We start from the raw sequence: 17,961 nt of genomic DNA, 5'->3' as shown, positions 1-17,961 counted from the left end.
ATCTGGGGTACGCCCCAAAGATCTGTTACCTCCTTGAACACCTCCAGATGGAGACCCCACTCCCCTGGGTGGAGGTCGTGTCTGCTTCCCAGTTGTCTACTCCCGGAATAAAGATTGCTGACAGCGCCAACGCGTATTTTTCTGCACAGAGGATGATTCTTGTTACCTCTGTCGGTTTATGTAAGCCACTGTCTTTACATTGTCCGACTGCACTTGAATGGCCCGATTTCTCAGAAGATGGGCCGCTTGGAGAAGACCGTTGTAGACTGCTTCTAGTTCCAGAATGTTTATTGGCAGGCCAGCTTCCAGACTTGACAACCTTCCTTGGAAGGTTTCCCCTAGAGTGACTGCGCCCCAGCCCTGGAGACTTGCATCCGTGGTTAGAAGGACCCAGTCCTGAATCCCGAACCTGCGGCCCTCCAGAAGGCGAGGTAATTGCAGCCACCAGAGGAGTGAAATCCTGGCCTTTGGCAACAGACGTATTCTCTGGTGCATGTGTAGATGGGATCCCGACCACTTCAGGACATCCCGGACCATTGTTTGTATCACCAACGCTTTTTCCTCTAGAAGATGCACCCTCTGCACTTCTTTGTCGAGGATCATTCCCAGAAAAGATAACCTCCTGGTTGGTTCCAAATGTGATTTTGGAAGATTCAGGATCCAACCATGTTCCCTAAGAAGCTGGGTCGTGAGAGCTATGGACCGTAACAGCTTCTCCTTGGATGATGCCTTTATCAGCAGATCGTCCAGATATGGAATTATGTTCACCCCGTCTGCGAAGGAGAACCATCATTTCCGCCATCACCTTGGTGAATACCCTCGGTGCTGTGGAGAGGCCGAATGGCAGGGCCTGGAACTGAAAATGACAGTCCAACAGTACGAACCGGAAATAAGCTTGATGCGACAGCCGAATCGGAATGTGGAGGTATGCATCCTTGTTATCCAGCGATACCAGGAATTCCCCCTCCTCCAGACCTGATATCACTGCCCTTAGAGACTCCATTTTTGAACTTGAACTCCCTCAGAAAGGGGTTTAGTGATTTTAAGTTCAGAATGGGCCTGACCGAACCATCCGGTTTCGGAACCTCGAAAAGGTTCGAATAGTAACCTTTGCTTTGCAGCTGGGGAGAGACTGGTACAATAACCTGTACCTCCACCAACTTCTGGATGGCTCCCTGTAGGGTAGCCCTGTCTGCCGGCAAAGCTGGCAAGCCCGATTTGAAGAACCGGTGAGGAGGGAGAACTTGAAATTCCAGCCGGTACCCCTGGGATACAATATCTAGTACCCAGGGATCCAGGCTGGACGACATCAGACGTGACTGAAATGTCTGAGTCTGGGCCCTACCTCCAGGCAGTGCTGTCCACCATCATGCTGAGGACTTTGGCGTACTGGAAGCAGGTTTCTGTTCCTGGGACCCCGCAGCAGCAGGTTTCTTGGATTTTGGTCGACCACCTCTAAAGAAGGTGTTGGATGGTTCGGCCTTTCTTGGTTTAGTAACCCGAAAGGACTGTGATGCAGCTGAAGAAAAAAGTTTCTTCGTAGCAGGTGCAGCTGAGGAAGAAAAGGTTACTTACCCGGTGTAGCCGTGGAGATCCACGCATCCAACGCTTCCCCAAAGAGAGCCTGACCTGTGTAGGGTAGGGTCTCCACACCTCTCCTGGATTCTGCGTCGGCAGACCAATGGCGGAGCCACAAACCTCGACGAGCTGAGACCGACATGGAAAATATTCCTGCAGCCGTTGAACCCAGGTCTTTCATGGATTCCTCCATAAAACCTGCAGAATCCTGAATGTTACGTAAAAACAATTCAACGTCACTTTTATCCATTGTATTCAAATCCTCAAGTAACATGCCTGACCACTTTACTATAGCTTTGGAAATCCATGCACAGGCAATGTAGTATCGCCCCTGAAGCAATGTATATGGATTTGAGCATCAGTTTTGCGATCAGCCGTATCCTTTAAGGCAGTAGAAGCCTGGGACCAGGTTAAAACCACCTTTTTCGAGAGTATGGCTACAGACGCGTCCACTATGGGTGGGTTTTCCCACTTTCTCCTATCCTCAGGGAAGGGGAAAGCAACCAGAACCCTTCTAGGGATCTGGAATTTTTTCTCCGGGTTTTCCCAAGCTTTTTCAAAAATAGCATTTAATTCTTTGGACGCAGGGAAGGTTAGCGAGGCTTTCTTATTGTCAGTGAAGTAAGCCTCCTCAACCTGCTCAGGTGTTGTATCAGAAATATGCCACACATTCCTGATAGCCTCTATCATCAACTGCACCCTTTTAGCAAGAGATGCCGCCCTCCGCAGCACATTCCCATCACCGTCTGCCATGTCAGAATCGGTATCCGTGTCATCTTGCATAATCTGCATAATCTGGGCAAGAGCACGTTTGTGGGAACATACAGTAGGTAACAAAACCGGACCAAACTGCCATAGAGTTCTGTAAAACCTGAGTTGCAGATTCATTCTGTGCAACCCTAGTAGAAATCTGAGAAATCATAGATTTGATAGAGGATAACCACTCAGGCTCCCTTGCCGGTATCTGCGCTAAAACAGTGCAATCCTGATTACATGGAATGAGATCATCCTGAGAGGACATATCCTCTGCAGCATATGACACAGATTCCCTGGACGTAGCTAACTGGAGACCCGAAACACACACACACACACACACACACACACACACACACACACACACACACACACACACACACACACACACACACACACACACACACACACACACACACACCTAGACAGAGTTTCACCCCCAAGAATGGCAAGAGAGACACAAAGATTGGAGCCAACCCACACACAGCGCTTTCAATTTATAGGGAGACCCCAACCAGCGCTGACTGTGCACTTTAATAGGTTATACAGTCTTAACTAGTGATGAGTGGGTTCGGTTCCTCGGAAACCGAACCCCCCCGAACTTCACCCATTTTACACAGGTCAGAGGCATACTCGGATTCTCCCGTATGGCTCGGTTAATCCGAGCGCGCCCGAACGTCCTCATCCCCCTGTCGGATTCTCGCGAGATTCGGATTCTATATAAGGAACCGCGCGTCGCCGCCATTTTCACTCGTGCATTGGAAATGTTAGGGAGAAGACGTGGCTGGCGTCCTCTCCATTTATTAATGTTGCTGCAAATATTTGTGCTTATTGCTTAATTGTGGGGACTGGGGAGCAGCTGTATTATATAGGAGGAGTACAGTGCAGAGTTTTGCTGATCACTGACCACCAGTATTATACGTTCTCTGCCTGAAAAACGCTCCATATCTGTGCTCAGTGTGCTGCATAAATCTGTGCTCACACTGCTTTATTGTGGGGACTGGGGACCAGCAGTATTATATAGGAGGAGAACAGTGCAGAGTTTTGCTGACCAGTGACCACCAGTATACGTTGTCTGCCTGAAAAACGCTCCATATCTGTGCTCAGTGTGCTGCATATATCTGTGCTCACACTGCTTTATTGTGGGGACTGGGGACCAGCAGTATTATATAGGAGGAGTACAGTGCAGATGAAATGCTATCAACGTCGTCTGCCAAGGCCGATGCCCAATGTCATAGTAGAGAGCATGTAAAATCCAAAAAACAAAAGTTCAGTAAAATAACCCAAAAATCAAAATTAAAAGCGTCTGAGGAGAAGCGTAAACTTGCCAATATGCCATTTACGACACGGAGTGGCAAGGAACGGCTGAGGCCCTGGCCTGTGTTCATGGCTAGTGGTTCAGCTTCACATGAGGATGGAAGCACTCATCCTCTCGCTAGAAAACTGCAGTGCCACTCCTAGATGGGCCAGGTGTTTGTGTCAGCCACCTGTGTCGCTTAGCTTAGTCACACAGCGGCCTTGGTGCGCCTCTTTTTTTCTTTGCATCATGTGCTGTTTGGGGACTATTTTTTTGAAGTGCCATCCTGTCTGACACTGCAGTGCCACTCCTAGATGGGCCAGGTGTTTGTGTCGGCCACTTGTGTCGCTTAGCTTAGCCATCCAGCGACCTCGGTGCAAATTTTAGGACTAAAAATAATTTCTCTGACGTCCTAAGTGGATGCTGGGGACTCCGTCAGGACCATGGGGAATAGCGGCTCCGCAGGAGACAGGGCACAAAAATAAAGCTTTAGGATCAGGTGGTGTGCACTGGCTCCTCCCCCTATGACCCTCCTCCAAGCCTCAGTTAGGTTTTTGTGCCCGTCCGAGCAGGGTGCAATCTAGGTGGCTCTCTTAAGGAGCTGCTTAGAAAAAGTTTTTAGGTTTTTTATGTTCAGTGAGTCCTGCTGGCAACAGGCTCACTGCATCGAGGGACTTAGGGGAGAGAAGTTCAACTCACCTGCGTGCAGGATGGATTGGCTTCTTAGGCTACTGGACACCATTAGCTCCAGAGGGAGTCGGAACACAGGTCTCACCCTGGGGTTCGTCCCGGAGCCGCGCCGCCGACCCCCCTTGCAGATGCTGAAGATTGAAGGTCCAGAAACCGGCGGCAGAAGGCTTTTCAGTCTTCATGAAGGTAGCGCACAGCACTGCAGCTGTGCGCCATTGTTGTCACACACTTCACACCTTAGGTCACGGAGGGTGCAGGGCGCTGCTGGGGGCGCCCTGGGCAGCAATGTATAATACCTTTTATGGCTAAAAAATACATCACATATAGCCCTTGAGGCTATATGGATGTATTAAACCCATGCCAGATATCTCAAACTCCGGGAGAAAAGCCCGCCGGAATAGGGGGCGGGGCTTATTCTCCTCAGCACACAGCGCCATTTTCCTGCTCAGCTCCGCTGTGAGGAAGGCTCCCAGGACTCTCCCCTGCACTGCACTACAGAAACAGGGTAAAACAGAGAGGGGGGGCACTTTTTTTGGCGATATTTTATATATTTAAGCTGCTATAAGGATACAACACTTATATAAGGTTGTTCCCATATATATTATAGCGCTTGGGTGTGTGCTGGCAAACTCTCCCTCTGTCTCCCCAAAGGGCTAGTGGGGTCCTGTCTTCGATAAGAGCATTCCCTGTGTGTCTGCTGTGTGTCGGTACGTGTGTGTCGACATGTATGAGGACGATGTTGGTGTGGAGGCAGAGCAATTGCCGATAATGGTGATGTCACCCCCCAGGGAGTCGACACCGGAATGGATGGCTTTGTTTATGGAATTACGTGATAATGTCAGCACATTACAAAAATCAGTTGACGACATGAGACGGCCGGAAAACCAGTTGGTACCTGCCCAGGCGTCTCAGACACCGTCAGGGGCTGTAAAACGCCCTTTACCTCAGTCGGTCGACACAGACCCAGACACTGAATCTAGTGTCGACGGTGAAGAAACAAACGTATTTTCAAGTAGGGCCACACGTTATATGATCACGGCAATGAAGGAGGCTTTGCATATCTCTGATACTGCAAGTACCACAAAAAGGGGTATTATGTGGGGGGTGAAAAAACTACCTGTAGTTTTTCCTGAATCAGAGGAATTGAATGATGTATGTGATGAAGCGTGGGTTAACCCAGATAGAAAAGTGCTAATTTCAAAAAAGTTATTGGCATTATACCCTTTCCCGCCAGAGGTTAGGGCGCGCTGGGAAACACCCCCTAGGGTGGATAAGGCGCTCACACGCTTATCAAAACAAGTGGCGTTACCGTCTCCAGATACGGCTGCCCTCAAGGATCCAGCTGATAGGAGGCTGGAAACTACCCTAAAAAGTATATACACACATACTGGTGTTATACTGCGACCAGCCATCGCCTCAGCCTGGATGTGCAGTGCTGGGGTGGTCTGGTCGGATTCCCTGACTGAAAATATTGATACCCTGGATAGGGACAGTATTTTATTGACTATAGAGCAATTAAAGGATGCTTTTCTTTATATGCGAGATGCTCAGAGGGATATTTGCACTCTGGCATCGAGAGTAAATGCGATGTCCATATCTGCCAGAAGAAGTTTATGGACGCGACAGTGGTCAGGTGATGCGGATTCTAAACGACATATGGAAGTATTGCCGTATAAAGGGGAGGAATTATTTGGCATCGGTCTATCGGATCTGGTGGCCACGGCAACTGCCGGAAAATCCACCTTTTTACCTCAGACCTCCTCCCAACAGAAAAAGACACCGTCTTTTCAGCCGCAGTCCTTTCGGTCCTATAAGAACAAGCGGGCAAAAGGACAGTCATATCTGCCCCGGGGCAGAGGAAGGGGTAAGAGAGGACAGCAAGCTGCCCCTGCCCAGGAACAGAAGCCCTCCCAGGGTTCTGCAAAGCCCTCAGCATGACGCTGGGGCTTTACAAGCGGACTCAGGAGCGGTGGGGGGTCGACTCAAAAATTTCAGCGCACAGTGGGCTTGCTCACAGGTGGACCCCTGGATCCTGCAGGTAGTATCTCAGGGTTACAGGTTGGAGTTCGAGAAGTCTCCCCCTCGCCGGTTCCTAAAGTCTGCTTTGCCAACGTCTCCCTCAGACAGGGCGACGGTATTGGAAGCCATTCACAAGCTGTTTTCTCAGCAGGTGATAGTCAAGGTACCCCTCCTGCAACAAGGAAAAGGGTATTACTCCACGCTATTTGTGGTACCGAAGCCGGACGGCTCGGTAAGACCTATTCTAAATCTGAAATCTTTGAACCTGTACATACAGAAATTCAAATTCAAGATGGAGTCACTCAGAGCAGTGATAGCTAATCTGGAAGAAGGGGACTTTATGGTGTCCCTGGACATAAAGGATGCTTACCTGCATGTCCCAATTTGCCCTTCACATCAAGGGTACCTCAGGTTCGTGGTGCAAAACTGTCATTATCAGTTTCAGACGCTGCCGTTTGGATTGTCCACGGCACCTCGGGTCTTTACCAAGGTAATGGCCGAAATGATGATTCTTCTTCGAAGAAGAGGCGTATTAATTATCCCTTACTTGGACGATCTCCTGATAAGGGCAAGGTCCAGAGAACAGCTGGAGGACGGAGTAGCACTAACCCGATTAGTGCTGCAACAACACGGGTGGATTCTGAATTTTCCAAAATCTCAGTTGACACCGACAACACGTCTGCTGTTCCTGGGAATGATTCTGGACACGGTTCAGAAAAAGGTGTTTCTTCCGGAGGAGAAAGCCAAGGAGTTATCCAAACTTGTCAGGAACCTCCTAAAACCAGGAAAAGTGTCTGTGCATCAATGCACAAGAGTCCTGGGAAAGATGGTGGCTTCTTACGAAGCGATTCCATTCGGCAGATTCCACGCACGAACTTTTCAGTGGGATCTGTTGGACAAATGGTCCGGATCGCATCTGCAGATGCACCAGCGGATAACCTTATCACCACGGACAAGGGTGTCTCTTCTGTGGTGGTTGCAGAGTGCTCATCTGTTAGAGGGCCGCAGATTCGGCATACAGGACTGGGTCCTGGTGACCACGGATGCCAGTCTGAGAGGCTGGGGAGCGGTCACACAGGGAAGAAACTTCCAGGGAGTATGGTCAAGCCTGGAGATGTCTTTTCACATAAATATACTGGAGCTAAGAGCGATTTACAATGCTCTAAGTCTGGCAAAACCCCTGCTTCAGGGTCAGCCGGTGTTGATCCAGTCGGACAACATCACGGCAGTCGCCCACGTAAACAGACAGGGCGGCACAAGAAGCAGGACAGCAATGGCAGAAGCTGCAAGGATTCTTCGCTGGGCGGAAGATCATGTGATAGCACTGTCGGCAGTGTTCATTCCGGGAGTGGACAACTGGGAAGCAGACTTCCTCAGCAGACACGATCTACACCCGGGAGAGTGGGGACTTCATCCAGAAGTCTTCCACATGATTGTGAACCGTTGGGAAAAACCAAAGGTGGATATGATGGCGTCCCGCCTCAACAAAAAACTGGACAGGTATTGCGCCAGGTCAAGAGACCCTCAGGCAATAGCTGTGGACGCTCTGGTAACACCGTGGGTGTTCCAGTCAGTGTATGTGTTCCCTCCTCTGCCTCTCATACCAAAAGTACTGAGAATTATACGGCAAAGGGGAGTAAGAACGATACTCGTGGCTCCGGATTGGCCAAGAAGAACTTGGTACCCGGAACTTCAAGAGATGCTCACGGAGGATCCGTGGCCTCTACCTCTAAGACGGGACCTGCTTCAGCAGGGACCGTGTCTATTCCAAGACTTACCGCGGCTGCGTTTGACGGCGTGGCGGTTGAACGCCGAATTCTAAGGGAAAAAGGCATTCCGGAAGAGGTCATTCCTACACTGGTAAAAGCCAGGAAGGAGGTGACTGCACAACATTATCACCGCATTTGGAGAAAATATGTTGCGTGGTGTGAGGCCAGGAAGGCCCCCACGGAGGAATTTCAATTGGGTCGATTCCTACATTTCCTGCAAACAGGATTGTCTATGGGCCTCAAATTGGGGTCCATTAAGGTTCAAATTTCGGCCCTGTCGATTTTCTTCCAGAATGAATTGGCTTCAGTTCCTGAAGTCCAGACTTTTGTAAAAGGAGTACTACATATACAGCCCCCGGTTGTGCCCCCAGTGGCTCCGTGGGACCTTAATGTAGTTTTGGATTTTCTCAAATCCCATTGGTTTGAGCCACTCAAATCAGCGGATTTGAAATATCTTACATGGAAAGTAACCATGCTACTGGCCCTGGCTTCAGCCAGGAGAGTGTCAGAATTGGCGGCTTTATCCTATAAAAGCCCATATCTGATTTTCCATTCGGACAGGGCAGAACTGCGGACGCGTCCTCATTTTCTGCCTAAGGTGGTGTCAGCGTTTCACCTGAACCAGCCTATTGTGGTGCCTGCGGCTACTAACGATTTGGAGGATTCCAAGTTGTTGGACGTGGTCCGGGCATTGAAAATATATATTTCAAGAACGGCTGGAGTCAGAAAGTCTGACTCGCTGTTTATATTGTATGCACCCAACAAGCTGGGTGCTCCTGCTTCTCTGCAGACGATTGCTCGTTGGATTTGTAGCACAATTCAACTTGCACATTCTGTGGCAGGCTTGCCACAACCAAAAATCTGTCAAGGCCCATTCCACAAGGAAAGTGGGCTCATCCTGGGCGGCTGCCCGGGGGGTCTCGGCATTACAACTCTGCCGAGCAGCTACGTGGTCGGGGGAGAACACGTTTGTAAAATTCTACAAATTTGATACCCTGGCTAAAGAGGACCTGGAGTTCTCTCATTCGGTGCTGCAGAGTCATCCGCACTCTCCCGCCCGTTTGGGAGCTTTGGTATAATCCCCATGGTCCTGACGGAGTCCCCAGCATCCACTTAGGACGTCAGAGAAAATAAGATTTTACTTACCGATAAATCTATTTCTCGTAGTCCGTAGTGGATGCTGGGCGCCCATCCCAAGTGCGGATTGTCTGCAATACTTGTACATAGTTATTGTTACAAAAAAATCGGGTTGTTATTGTTGTGAGCCGTCTGTTCAGAGGCTCCTACGTTTGTCATACTGTTAACTGGGTTCAGATCACAAGTTGTACGGTGTGATTGGTGTGGCTGGTATGAGTCTTACCCGGGATTCATTATCCTTCCTTATTGTGTACGCTCGTCCGGGCACAGTATCCTAACAGAGGCTTGGAGGAGGGTCATAGGGGGAGGAGCCAGTGCACACCACCTGATCCTAAAGCTTTATTTTTGTGCCCTGTCTCCTGCGGAGCCGCTATTCCCCATGGTCCTGACGGAGTCCCCAGCATCCACTACGGACTACGAGAAATAGATTTATCGGTAAGTAAAATCTTATTATTGTGAGGTGTGAGGTGTTCAGAATAGACTGAAAATGAGTGAAAATTATGGTTATTGAGGTTAATAATACTATGGGATCAAAATGACCCCCAAATTCTATGATTTAAGCTGTTTTTGAGGGTTTTTTGTAAAAAAACACCCGAATCCGACAAAAAATTTTCAGGGAGGTTTTGGCAAAACGCGTCCGAATCCAAAACACGGCCGCGGAACTGAGTCCAAAACCAAAACCCCGAAAAATTTCCGGTGCACATCTCTAGTCTTAACACAGCGCCCTTCCCCCCCCCACCCTCTACAACCCCTGGTATTGTAAGAGATAGCTGGAGTTGCTCTGGAGGGACTGCACTTCACTTACAGCGTTTCTGCAGGCAGGAAAATGGCGCTGAACGCTGCTGGGTCCGCTCTGAGGAGAAGCTCCACCCCCTTAATGGCGCTGTCTTCCCGCTCTTCATGAGATTATACTGGCCTGAGGAATTATGCTGGCAGCGAGGTCAGTGTAGGGTGTAGGTGCTGGCTCAGGGCGCCCCTCACAGCGCCGCACTATGTACCGCTGAGCCCCGGAGTGCGGTTAGTACTGCGCTCCATACCCTGTTGCCGCCATCTTCACACCGGCTCCCTGCTTGCTAGGGGGGCCGGTGACTGACTCGCCACCGATCTTCTGGCTCTGTAAGGGGGTGGCGGCATGCTGTCCGGGTGAACGATCCCCTTTGGCGGGGAACGTTCGATCCCCTCAGGAGCGCAATGTCCTGTAAGCGGAGATAGTGGCTCAGACCCCGCAGGGCAGACACTACTCCCCCCCCCCCCCTCCCCCCTTAGTCCCAAGAAGCAGGGAGGCTGTTGCCAGCAGCCTCCCTGTAAAATAATAAACTCTAAAATAAACTTTTACTAAAGAAGTTCTGTAGAGCTCCCCTAGCTGTGACCGACTCCTCCGGGCACATTTTCTAAACGGAGTCTGGTAGGAGGGACATAAAGGGAGGAGCCAGCCCACACTCTCAAACTCTTAAAGTGCCAATGGCTCCTAGTGGACCCATCTATACCCCATGGTACTAATGTGGACCCCAGCATCCTCTATGATGTAAGAAATTTTTTTATTTTATGTTGTTTTTTTTGTTATTTTAGCTTGAAGTCCTAACTAATATCAAGGTAGAAGATATAAAGGGAGAAGAGGAGACGTATGTGAGGGGTGATCAGCAGTATAAGGAGGAGGAAAGCCCTACAGCTATCGGCACATGTGAGTAATTAACACTTATTACAGAGAAGAGTCACATATTCTCCTTGTTCAGTCACTACAGCAATCTCTTATCCTACACCCTCCTCTGTCACTTCAGACTAATGAGGGAAATGTATCTGCCCAGTGGGGGAGTCAGGAGCCATCAGCCCCTATTATACTCCTGCTCTCCTCCTCACATCATGTCACTGTGTGTTACCAGCCCAGAGATCTGACCAGTCTCCTCCCCACACTCTCTGGTGTATCTCATACATCAGGAGCCATCAGCCCCTATTATACTCCTGCTCTCCCCCTCACATCATGTCACTGTGTGTTACCAGCCCAGAGGTCTGACCAGTCTCCTCCCCACACTCTCTGGTGTATCTCATACATCAGGAGCCATCAGCCCCTATTATACTCCTGCTCTCCCCCTCACATCATGTCACTGTGTTACCAGCCCAGATATCTGACCAGTCTCTTCTCCACACTCTCTGGTGTATCTCATACATCAGGAGCCATCAGCCCCTATTATACTCCTGCTCTCCCCTCACATGATGTCACTGTGTGTTACCAGCCCAGAGATCTGACCAGTCTCCTCCCCACACTCTCTGGTGTATCTCATACATCAGGAGCCAGCATCAGTGGCGTAACTAGGCATTTTAGCGCTGTGTGCAAGAAACGACAGTGGCGCCCCCCCCATGTAAGATAGGGGCAGTGCGCGGCGTAGGCGCGACAAAAATTTTATAGGGGCATGGCCACACGGGGAAGGGGCGTGGCCACAAAATAATAGCAATTCATACTACGGTGCACAGTAGTCTACATTATTCAAATTACGCTGCACAGTAGCGCCACTACACCAGGTAGAGCCCCTTTTATACATTACAGCAGACAGCATCCCCCTTTTTACACATTACAGCAGACAGTCTCCCTTTTAACACATTGCGGCAGCCAGTCCCCCTTTTTACACATTGCGGCAGACAGCGTCCCCTTTTTTACACATTACAGCAGACAGCGTCCCCTTTTTTAACATTACGGCAGACAGCGTCCCCTTTTTTACACATTACGGCAGACAGCGTCCCCGTTTTTACACATTACGGCAGCCAGTCCCCCTTTTTACACATTGCGGCAGCCAGTCCCCCTTTTTACACATTGCGGCAGCCAGTCCCCCTTTTTACACATTGCGGCAGCCAGGCCCCCTTTTTACACATTGCGGCAGCCAGTCCCCATTTTACACATTGCGGCAGATGGTGTCCCCCTGAGAGAGAGAGAGAGAAAGAGAGATACATACTTACCATGTCAGGCTCCTCATGCAGCTCCCATTTGGAGGATACAGGGGTGCCTCCAGGTAAACTAGCTCTCAATCTGGATATGTTTTGTATGTGCCATTATCATGTGGCCATACATTAAGCAATTGTATGACCCATAGTGGATGTTATTATTATTATTATTATTATTATTATTATTATGCTGTGTATGGGTTTAGGGAGTGGTACCCCCCAGGTCTGGTGGGGCTGGGCCACCTTGGGGTAGCACGCCATATTATTTATTTAGCACTTATGTAACACTCCTATTTTTTCACTAATATTACCCTTTTGAGTATTTTATTAACACCCTTATTTTTGTAGCACTTTCTAACCCATAGCTTCTGCTTCTTTCTTAACACATATTAACACTTTAGTATTTCAATGGTGTGCTGCCCTAGGGTGGTCGGCCTGAGCCGACTTTGTGGGGTCCAGGCCCTGGACTTATGCTTAGTTAGGGACCTCCAGTAATAGAGCAGCCGTGAAGTGGTCTGGAGGCTTATCATATCTTTTGCAAAACATATGTAACGAAGAGCTCTAGATTTTCTATTATTGCATAGTATATAGTTCTTCTTACTAACAGCCAGCAGAGTGCGTGGGAAAAATCCCTTTTGTATTTCTTGTCCAAAGGAGGCTCATTCAGCTGCTATTACATTTATATATTATTGCCATTACTGTGTCACATTGGTACATATATATACAGGTGACTTACCTGAGGTATTTTGCCAGAGCGGGTCTGCATCTTGTAATGGTACCAGCTGTGTGGCAGTATTAATGTGTATACAAAATAAGACTTTTGCTGTCTGCACTAATAATAATATACTGCACATCTGTGTGTATGTAGTAAATAAAACATTGGGGATTTGGTCATATTTTGATCAAAATATTTCAGATTGTAGCCCATCATCAAGGGAGCCCAATTTCCTGCAAGTTTCTGTTCTACACTAGCGTATATGCCCAGCACACCATTACATTGCAGCTACATGTACTCCCCTCCCAGATCCTCCTTTTCACACATTGCGGCAGCCAGTCCCCATTTTACACATTGCGGCAGCCAGTCCCCCTTTTTACACATTGCGGCAGCTAGGCCCCCTTTTTACACATTGCGACAGCCAGTCCCCCTTTTTACACATTGCGGCAGCCAGTCCCCCTTTTTACCTTTTTACACATTGCGGCAGACGGTGTCCCCCTGAGAGAGAGAGAGAGAAAGAGAAAGAGAGATACATACTTACCATGTCAGGCTCCTCATGCAGCTCCCTCGGTGCAGGCAGGTGAGGAGGAGGAGGAGGGAGGGGGAGCAGGGAGCGGCAGCAGCGCTATGTCATTGGTAGTAAGCGCCGCTGCAGCATCCCCCTCTCCTTCCGTATTGGCTGCCCGGCGCTGCTGTGGATGCTGGGATAGAGGAACCGCATCCCAGCATCCACAGCAGCGCTGGGCAGCCAATATGGAAGGAGGGGGGGATGCTGCAGCGGCGCTTACTACCAATGAAATAGCGCTGCTGCGGCTCCCTGCTCCCCCTCCCTCCTCCTCCTTCTCACCTGCCCGGCGCTGCAGACTTCTCCCTCCACAGCACGGCGCACACAGCAGAGGCGGCATGTAATGAGTCAATTTAACTCATTACATGCCGCTGGCCGTGCGCCCTCAGGGCAACTGCGCTGTGTGCCAAGCCCACTTGGCACACACGTAGTTACGGCCCTGGCTAGGGGGGCATGACATAGCTGGGGAAGTCAGTGGGTCTAAATGTGTAAGTGGACGTTTGGAGTAGGATGGCAGCTTACTCCAAAGGAGGCTCATTCAGCTGCTATTACATTTATATATTATTGCCATTACTGTGTCACATTGGTACATATATATATACAGGTGACTTACCTGAGGTATTTTGCCAGAGCGGGTCTGCATCTTGTAATGGTACCAGCTGTGTGGCAGTATTAATGTGTATACAAAACTAAGACTTTTGCTGTCTGCACTAATAATAATATACTGCACATCTGTGTGTTTGTAGTAAATAAAACATTGGGGATTTAGTCATATTTTGATCAAAATATTTCAGCTTGCAGCCCATCATCAAGGGAGCCCAATTTCCTGCAGGTTTCTGTTCTACACTAGCGTATATGCCCAGCACACCATTACATTGCAGCTACATGTTCTCCCCTCCCAGATACAGAGGGGAGCATCTATACAGGGCTGGCTAGTGAGCCGCACCCAGTAAGGCCTTTTATAGCCGTGACTGAAAGCTGCCATGATAGCAGACTAGGCCTGTGCTTGGTTACACCAATTGTGTGCATAGTACCAGCTGCATGGCAGTATTAATGCCATATATGTACAGATGTGTCCTGTTGTGGCGCTGCTGACTATAGCAACACTCTGTAGCTGGATCGTGATGCAAACGCATTGTTGTATGCCGCAAGTGTTTGCATCGCAGCCGGTCCCTTTGAAGTAAATGGGAGTCGGGCGCGTGTGCGTGCCGGCTCCTATTCAAGTCTGTAGCATAGTGGAAGCATGTGATCACATGCGCCCCGCTATGCTGCACTGTCCCAAGGATAGCAGGACACATCTGTATACAAAAAAAACATTTTGCTGTCGCTGCTAACAATAATATACTGCAAATCTGTGTGCATGTATAAAATAAAACAGAGGGTATTTTGTCATATTTTGATCAAAACATTTAAGCTTGCAGCCCAACGTCAAGGGACCCCAATTTTCTGCAAGGCCCTACCCTAGCTTATATGTCCAGCCTACCACTATATTGCAGTAGGCAGATCTCCTGTGACGTAGCCGGGGTGGGTCAGGTGCATTTCCAGAGACATAGCCGAGGTCAGGGCAGGCGGCATGCAGTGTATAGTGAGGGATGCACTGGATGTTGGAACAGGCAGCTGATGCAACAGGAACAAGATGTTTTAAGGATTGCAGATGTTTCTATTTCCCGCTAGTGCATGTCTAGGGTATAATATCTGATTGCATTGGCACATTATGGTACGTTTCTCTCCATACAGGGCATACAAATTGAATGTTGTCAAATAGCCCCTGGTCCATGGCAGGAATTGGTTGTCTGAAAATTTCACTGTGGGGCACAGGAATATTCTGTTTATCTAGATCCATGGCGTTCTTGAGCACTGTGAGTGGAGATGCTGTTTTTCCACTCTCTACCTCTTCCCAGTTAATAGAAGAGAAGAAGGGATGTTCTCGCACGTCGCCATTTACCCCAAGCCGGAGGAACTGGTCCTTGCACAGGAGGTTGGATAAAAAGTCCTTTGTTACTCCAGTAAGGCCTTCGTATGATGGTTCCTCTGCAATGATCATTGCTGCTATCTCTGACACGGATTCTCCAGGGAAAGGCTCCGATCCTGTAGCGAGCATATATAATATAACCCCTAATGCGAACCAGTCCACAGCTGCACTGTATGGCTGGCGGGTTATCATTTCTGGAGCAAAATAGCCAGGTGTCCCGCAAATGCCTGCATTATCAATTACTCCATACACATTCATTAGGGCTAGACCAAAGTCTGTGATCTTCACATGGCCGTCTGCGGTCAGCAGAACATTTTCCAGTTTGATGTCTCTGTGAATTATTCCTTTTGAATGCATGAACTGTAATCCACAAACCAATTCCGCCGCTATAAATGTTATTGTGGGAAGGTCCATCTCTGATGTCTCAAGAAAATCGAACAGATCTCCTCCACTAGCCAGTTCCATTACACAGTATAGATAACGATGTGTTTGGAAGACTGCATATCCATGAGTAAGGAAATTGCTCTGATGTGCCAGCTGAAGGACCCGAAACTCGACCAAGCTGCCCTCGTTCTCTGTTAGGGCTGTCTTCTTTAAGATCTTAATTGCCACTCTTTCCCTGCGAAGAGCGTCTGTTGCCAGCAGCACTTTTCCGTAGCCTCCCTCTCCAAGTATTGAGTGGAAAGTGAATTTGTCCACTGTTAAGGGGGCAGTATCGGTGTTTTGTTGGCTGGTGGGCGTAGCGCCTGGTCGGCCTCTTCTAAATGCTGTTATGAATTGATCTTTTTTATTTTTTAGAAATGCTGCAATTCTGTCCCAGTTTCTTCGTGATCCCTTCCTAGTGATCTTTTTCGCTGAAAGGGAAACCGGGCCTGCCATATGGCTGCACCCTTCCCCTGGATCTTCAGTAATGTCAGCGTTTCTCCTGTCACGCCAAAATCTGGGACATCGGTTACATGCTTTTATGAATTGTTCCTGTTTCCTTTCCAGAAATGCTGCCAACATGTTCCATCCTCTCTGTAATCGTGCAACAAATCTCCTCACCTTTCTGGCTGCTGAGTTGTTTCGGCCTGCCTGCTTTCCTCTACGGTTCTGTTTTCCTCTGCACTTCTTTCTTTTCTGCCTCTTGTCTCTGGATCTCCATGCTTTTTCTCGTATTTTTTTTCTCCTATTCGTTCCCATGTTTTGTCATCCGACAGGAACAGGGCCCTTTAGAGAATATAACGCAAGATGTGTCTTCAGTCTAGAGCGTCTGAAGACTGGTTCTCAGGGGCTTCAGCAGCTGTAGAAGTAGCTGCATGATGTCAGCAGTGACTGTGATGTCAGCAGTGACTGTGATGTCACAATTGTGCAGCTGAGCCTAGTCCTAAACATCTTCTACATTTTATGGCAGTTGATGTATAAGAAAGTTTCTTTCTGTCCAAACTTTAAATTGTGTAAGATATGTAGAAAGTGTCTTAATTCTACCTATATAAAATGTACCGGCCCATATTATGACATCAAAATTTATATTTTATAAGAAATATGACATTTGTGAGGAGGGATTAGACTGTATTGCGGTCATTTCAGACCAGAGAAGCATGTAACACAGTCTAATTATTGGAGAATCTACGTGTTTATACCACATATACCCATTATCCCCAACAATTTCCCTTTTCAATTCAAGCACCTCAAAAATAATTGATAATAATGATAGCTATTTTTTGTACTAAGTGACTTAGGGGCAGATTTACTAAGCTCAGTGAAGTGATAAAGTGGAAGGTGATAAAGTACCAGCCAATCAGATCATTACTGCCATGCCACAGACTGGGTTTGAAAAATGACAGTTAGGAGCTGACTGGCTGGTCCTTTATCACCTTCCAATTTATCACTTTACCAAGCTTAATAAATCTGCCCCTTAATCTCAACTGGTGGCAGGAGTATTACCATGCAATCACTTCTATTTCCCCATTGCAACCATTATTAAGAACAATCACATTTAAGGTGGTTTCCAATTATTTGTAGGCATGTGTAAGTGTATGAAAGAGCCAAGAGATGGTGAAGAGCATTCGCATCAGTACAGAGTTTGTTGTGAAGGGAGAGATTGTGTGTGTCATGTGTCAGCAAAACGTTGACTAGAATAATAATACATCTAGTAACTGTGCTGCCCTTTGCCTCGTCTTTTCTGCAGACTGATTAGCTAAAGGGCCTGAGTCATACCTGATTGATGCTGTGTGTTGTCGCACAGTGGGCGATAAGGTCCTAACTGCACATACTATGCACCGCAATGCGCACGCGCGTCAGACAACAACAAAAGGACATCGCCGGTCAGCGTCAGGATGGTGCGAAAAATCTAATCGCACAGGTGTTCACAAGGTGAGTGACAGGAGGAGGCCATTTGTGGGTGGTAACTGAGCATTTATGGGGAGTGTCCTGAAAAACACAGGCGTGCCCAAGCGTTTTTAGGGAGGGTGTCTGACGTCAGCTCCGGCCCCGATCAGCCTGTTCTCATTGCACTGGAGGAGTAAGTCCTGGCCTGCATAGAGACTGCAC

The 17,961-nt window shown here is 48.5% G+C and overlaps 1 protein-coding gene across 3 annotated transcripts in view; it reads left to right on the top strand.

Moving 5' to 3' along the window:
• Window positions 1–17,961, top strand: part of LOC135054632 (gastrula zinc finger protein XlCGF26.1-like) — a 73,834-nt gene that overhangs the window by 36,895 nt on the left and 18,978 nt on the right. For 2 of the 3 annotated variants that reach the window (XM_063957848.1, XM_063957849.1), the window contains exon 4: window positions 10,813–10,924. The exons of the other annotated variant lie outside the window; for it this stretch is intronic. In XM_063957848.1, the coding sequence (XP_063813918.1) occupies window positions 10,813–10,924 (112 nt within the window). The remainder of the gene's footprint in view (window positions 1–10,812; window positions 10,925–17,961) is intronic. 3 annotated transcript variants of the gene reach the window in all.

This window comes from Pseudophryne corroboree, chromosome 3 (assembly GCF_028390025.1).
Source record: "Pseudophryne corroboree isolate aPseCor3 chromosome 3, aPseCor3.hap2, whole genome shotgun sequence".
Lineage (NCBI taxonomy): Eukaryota > Metazoa > Chordata > Amphibia > Anura > Myobatrachidae > Pseudophryne > Pseudophryne corroboree.
The sequence above is the reverse complement of the archived record's forward strand: the minus strand, read 5'-3'. Positions and strand labels throughout refer to the sequence as shown.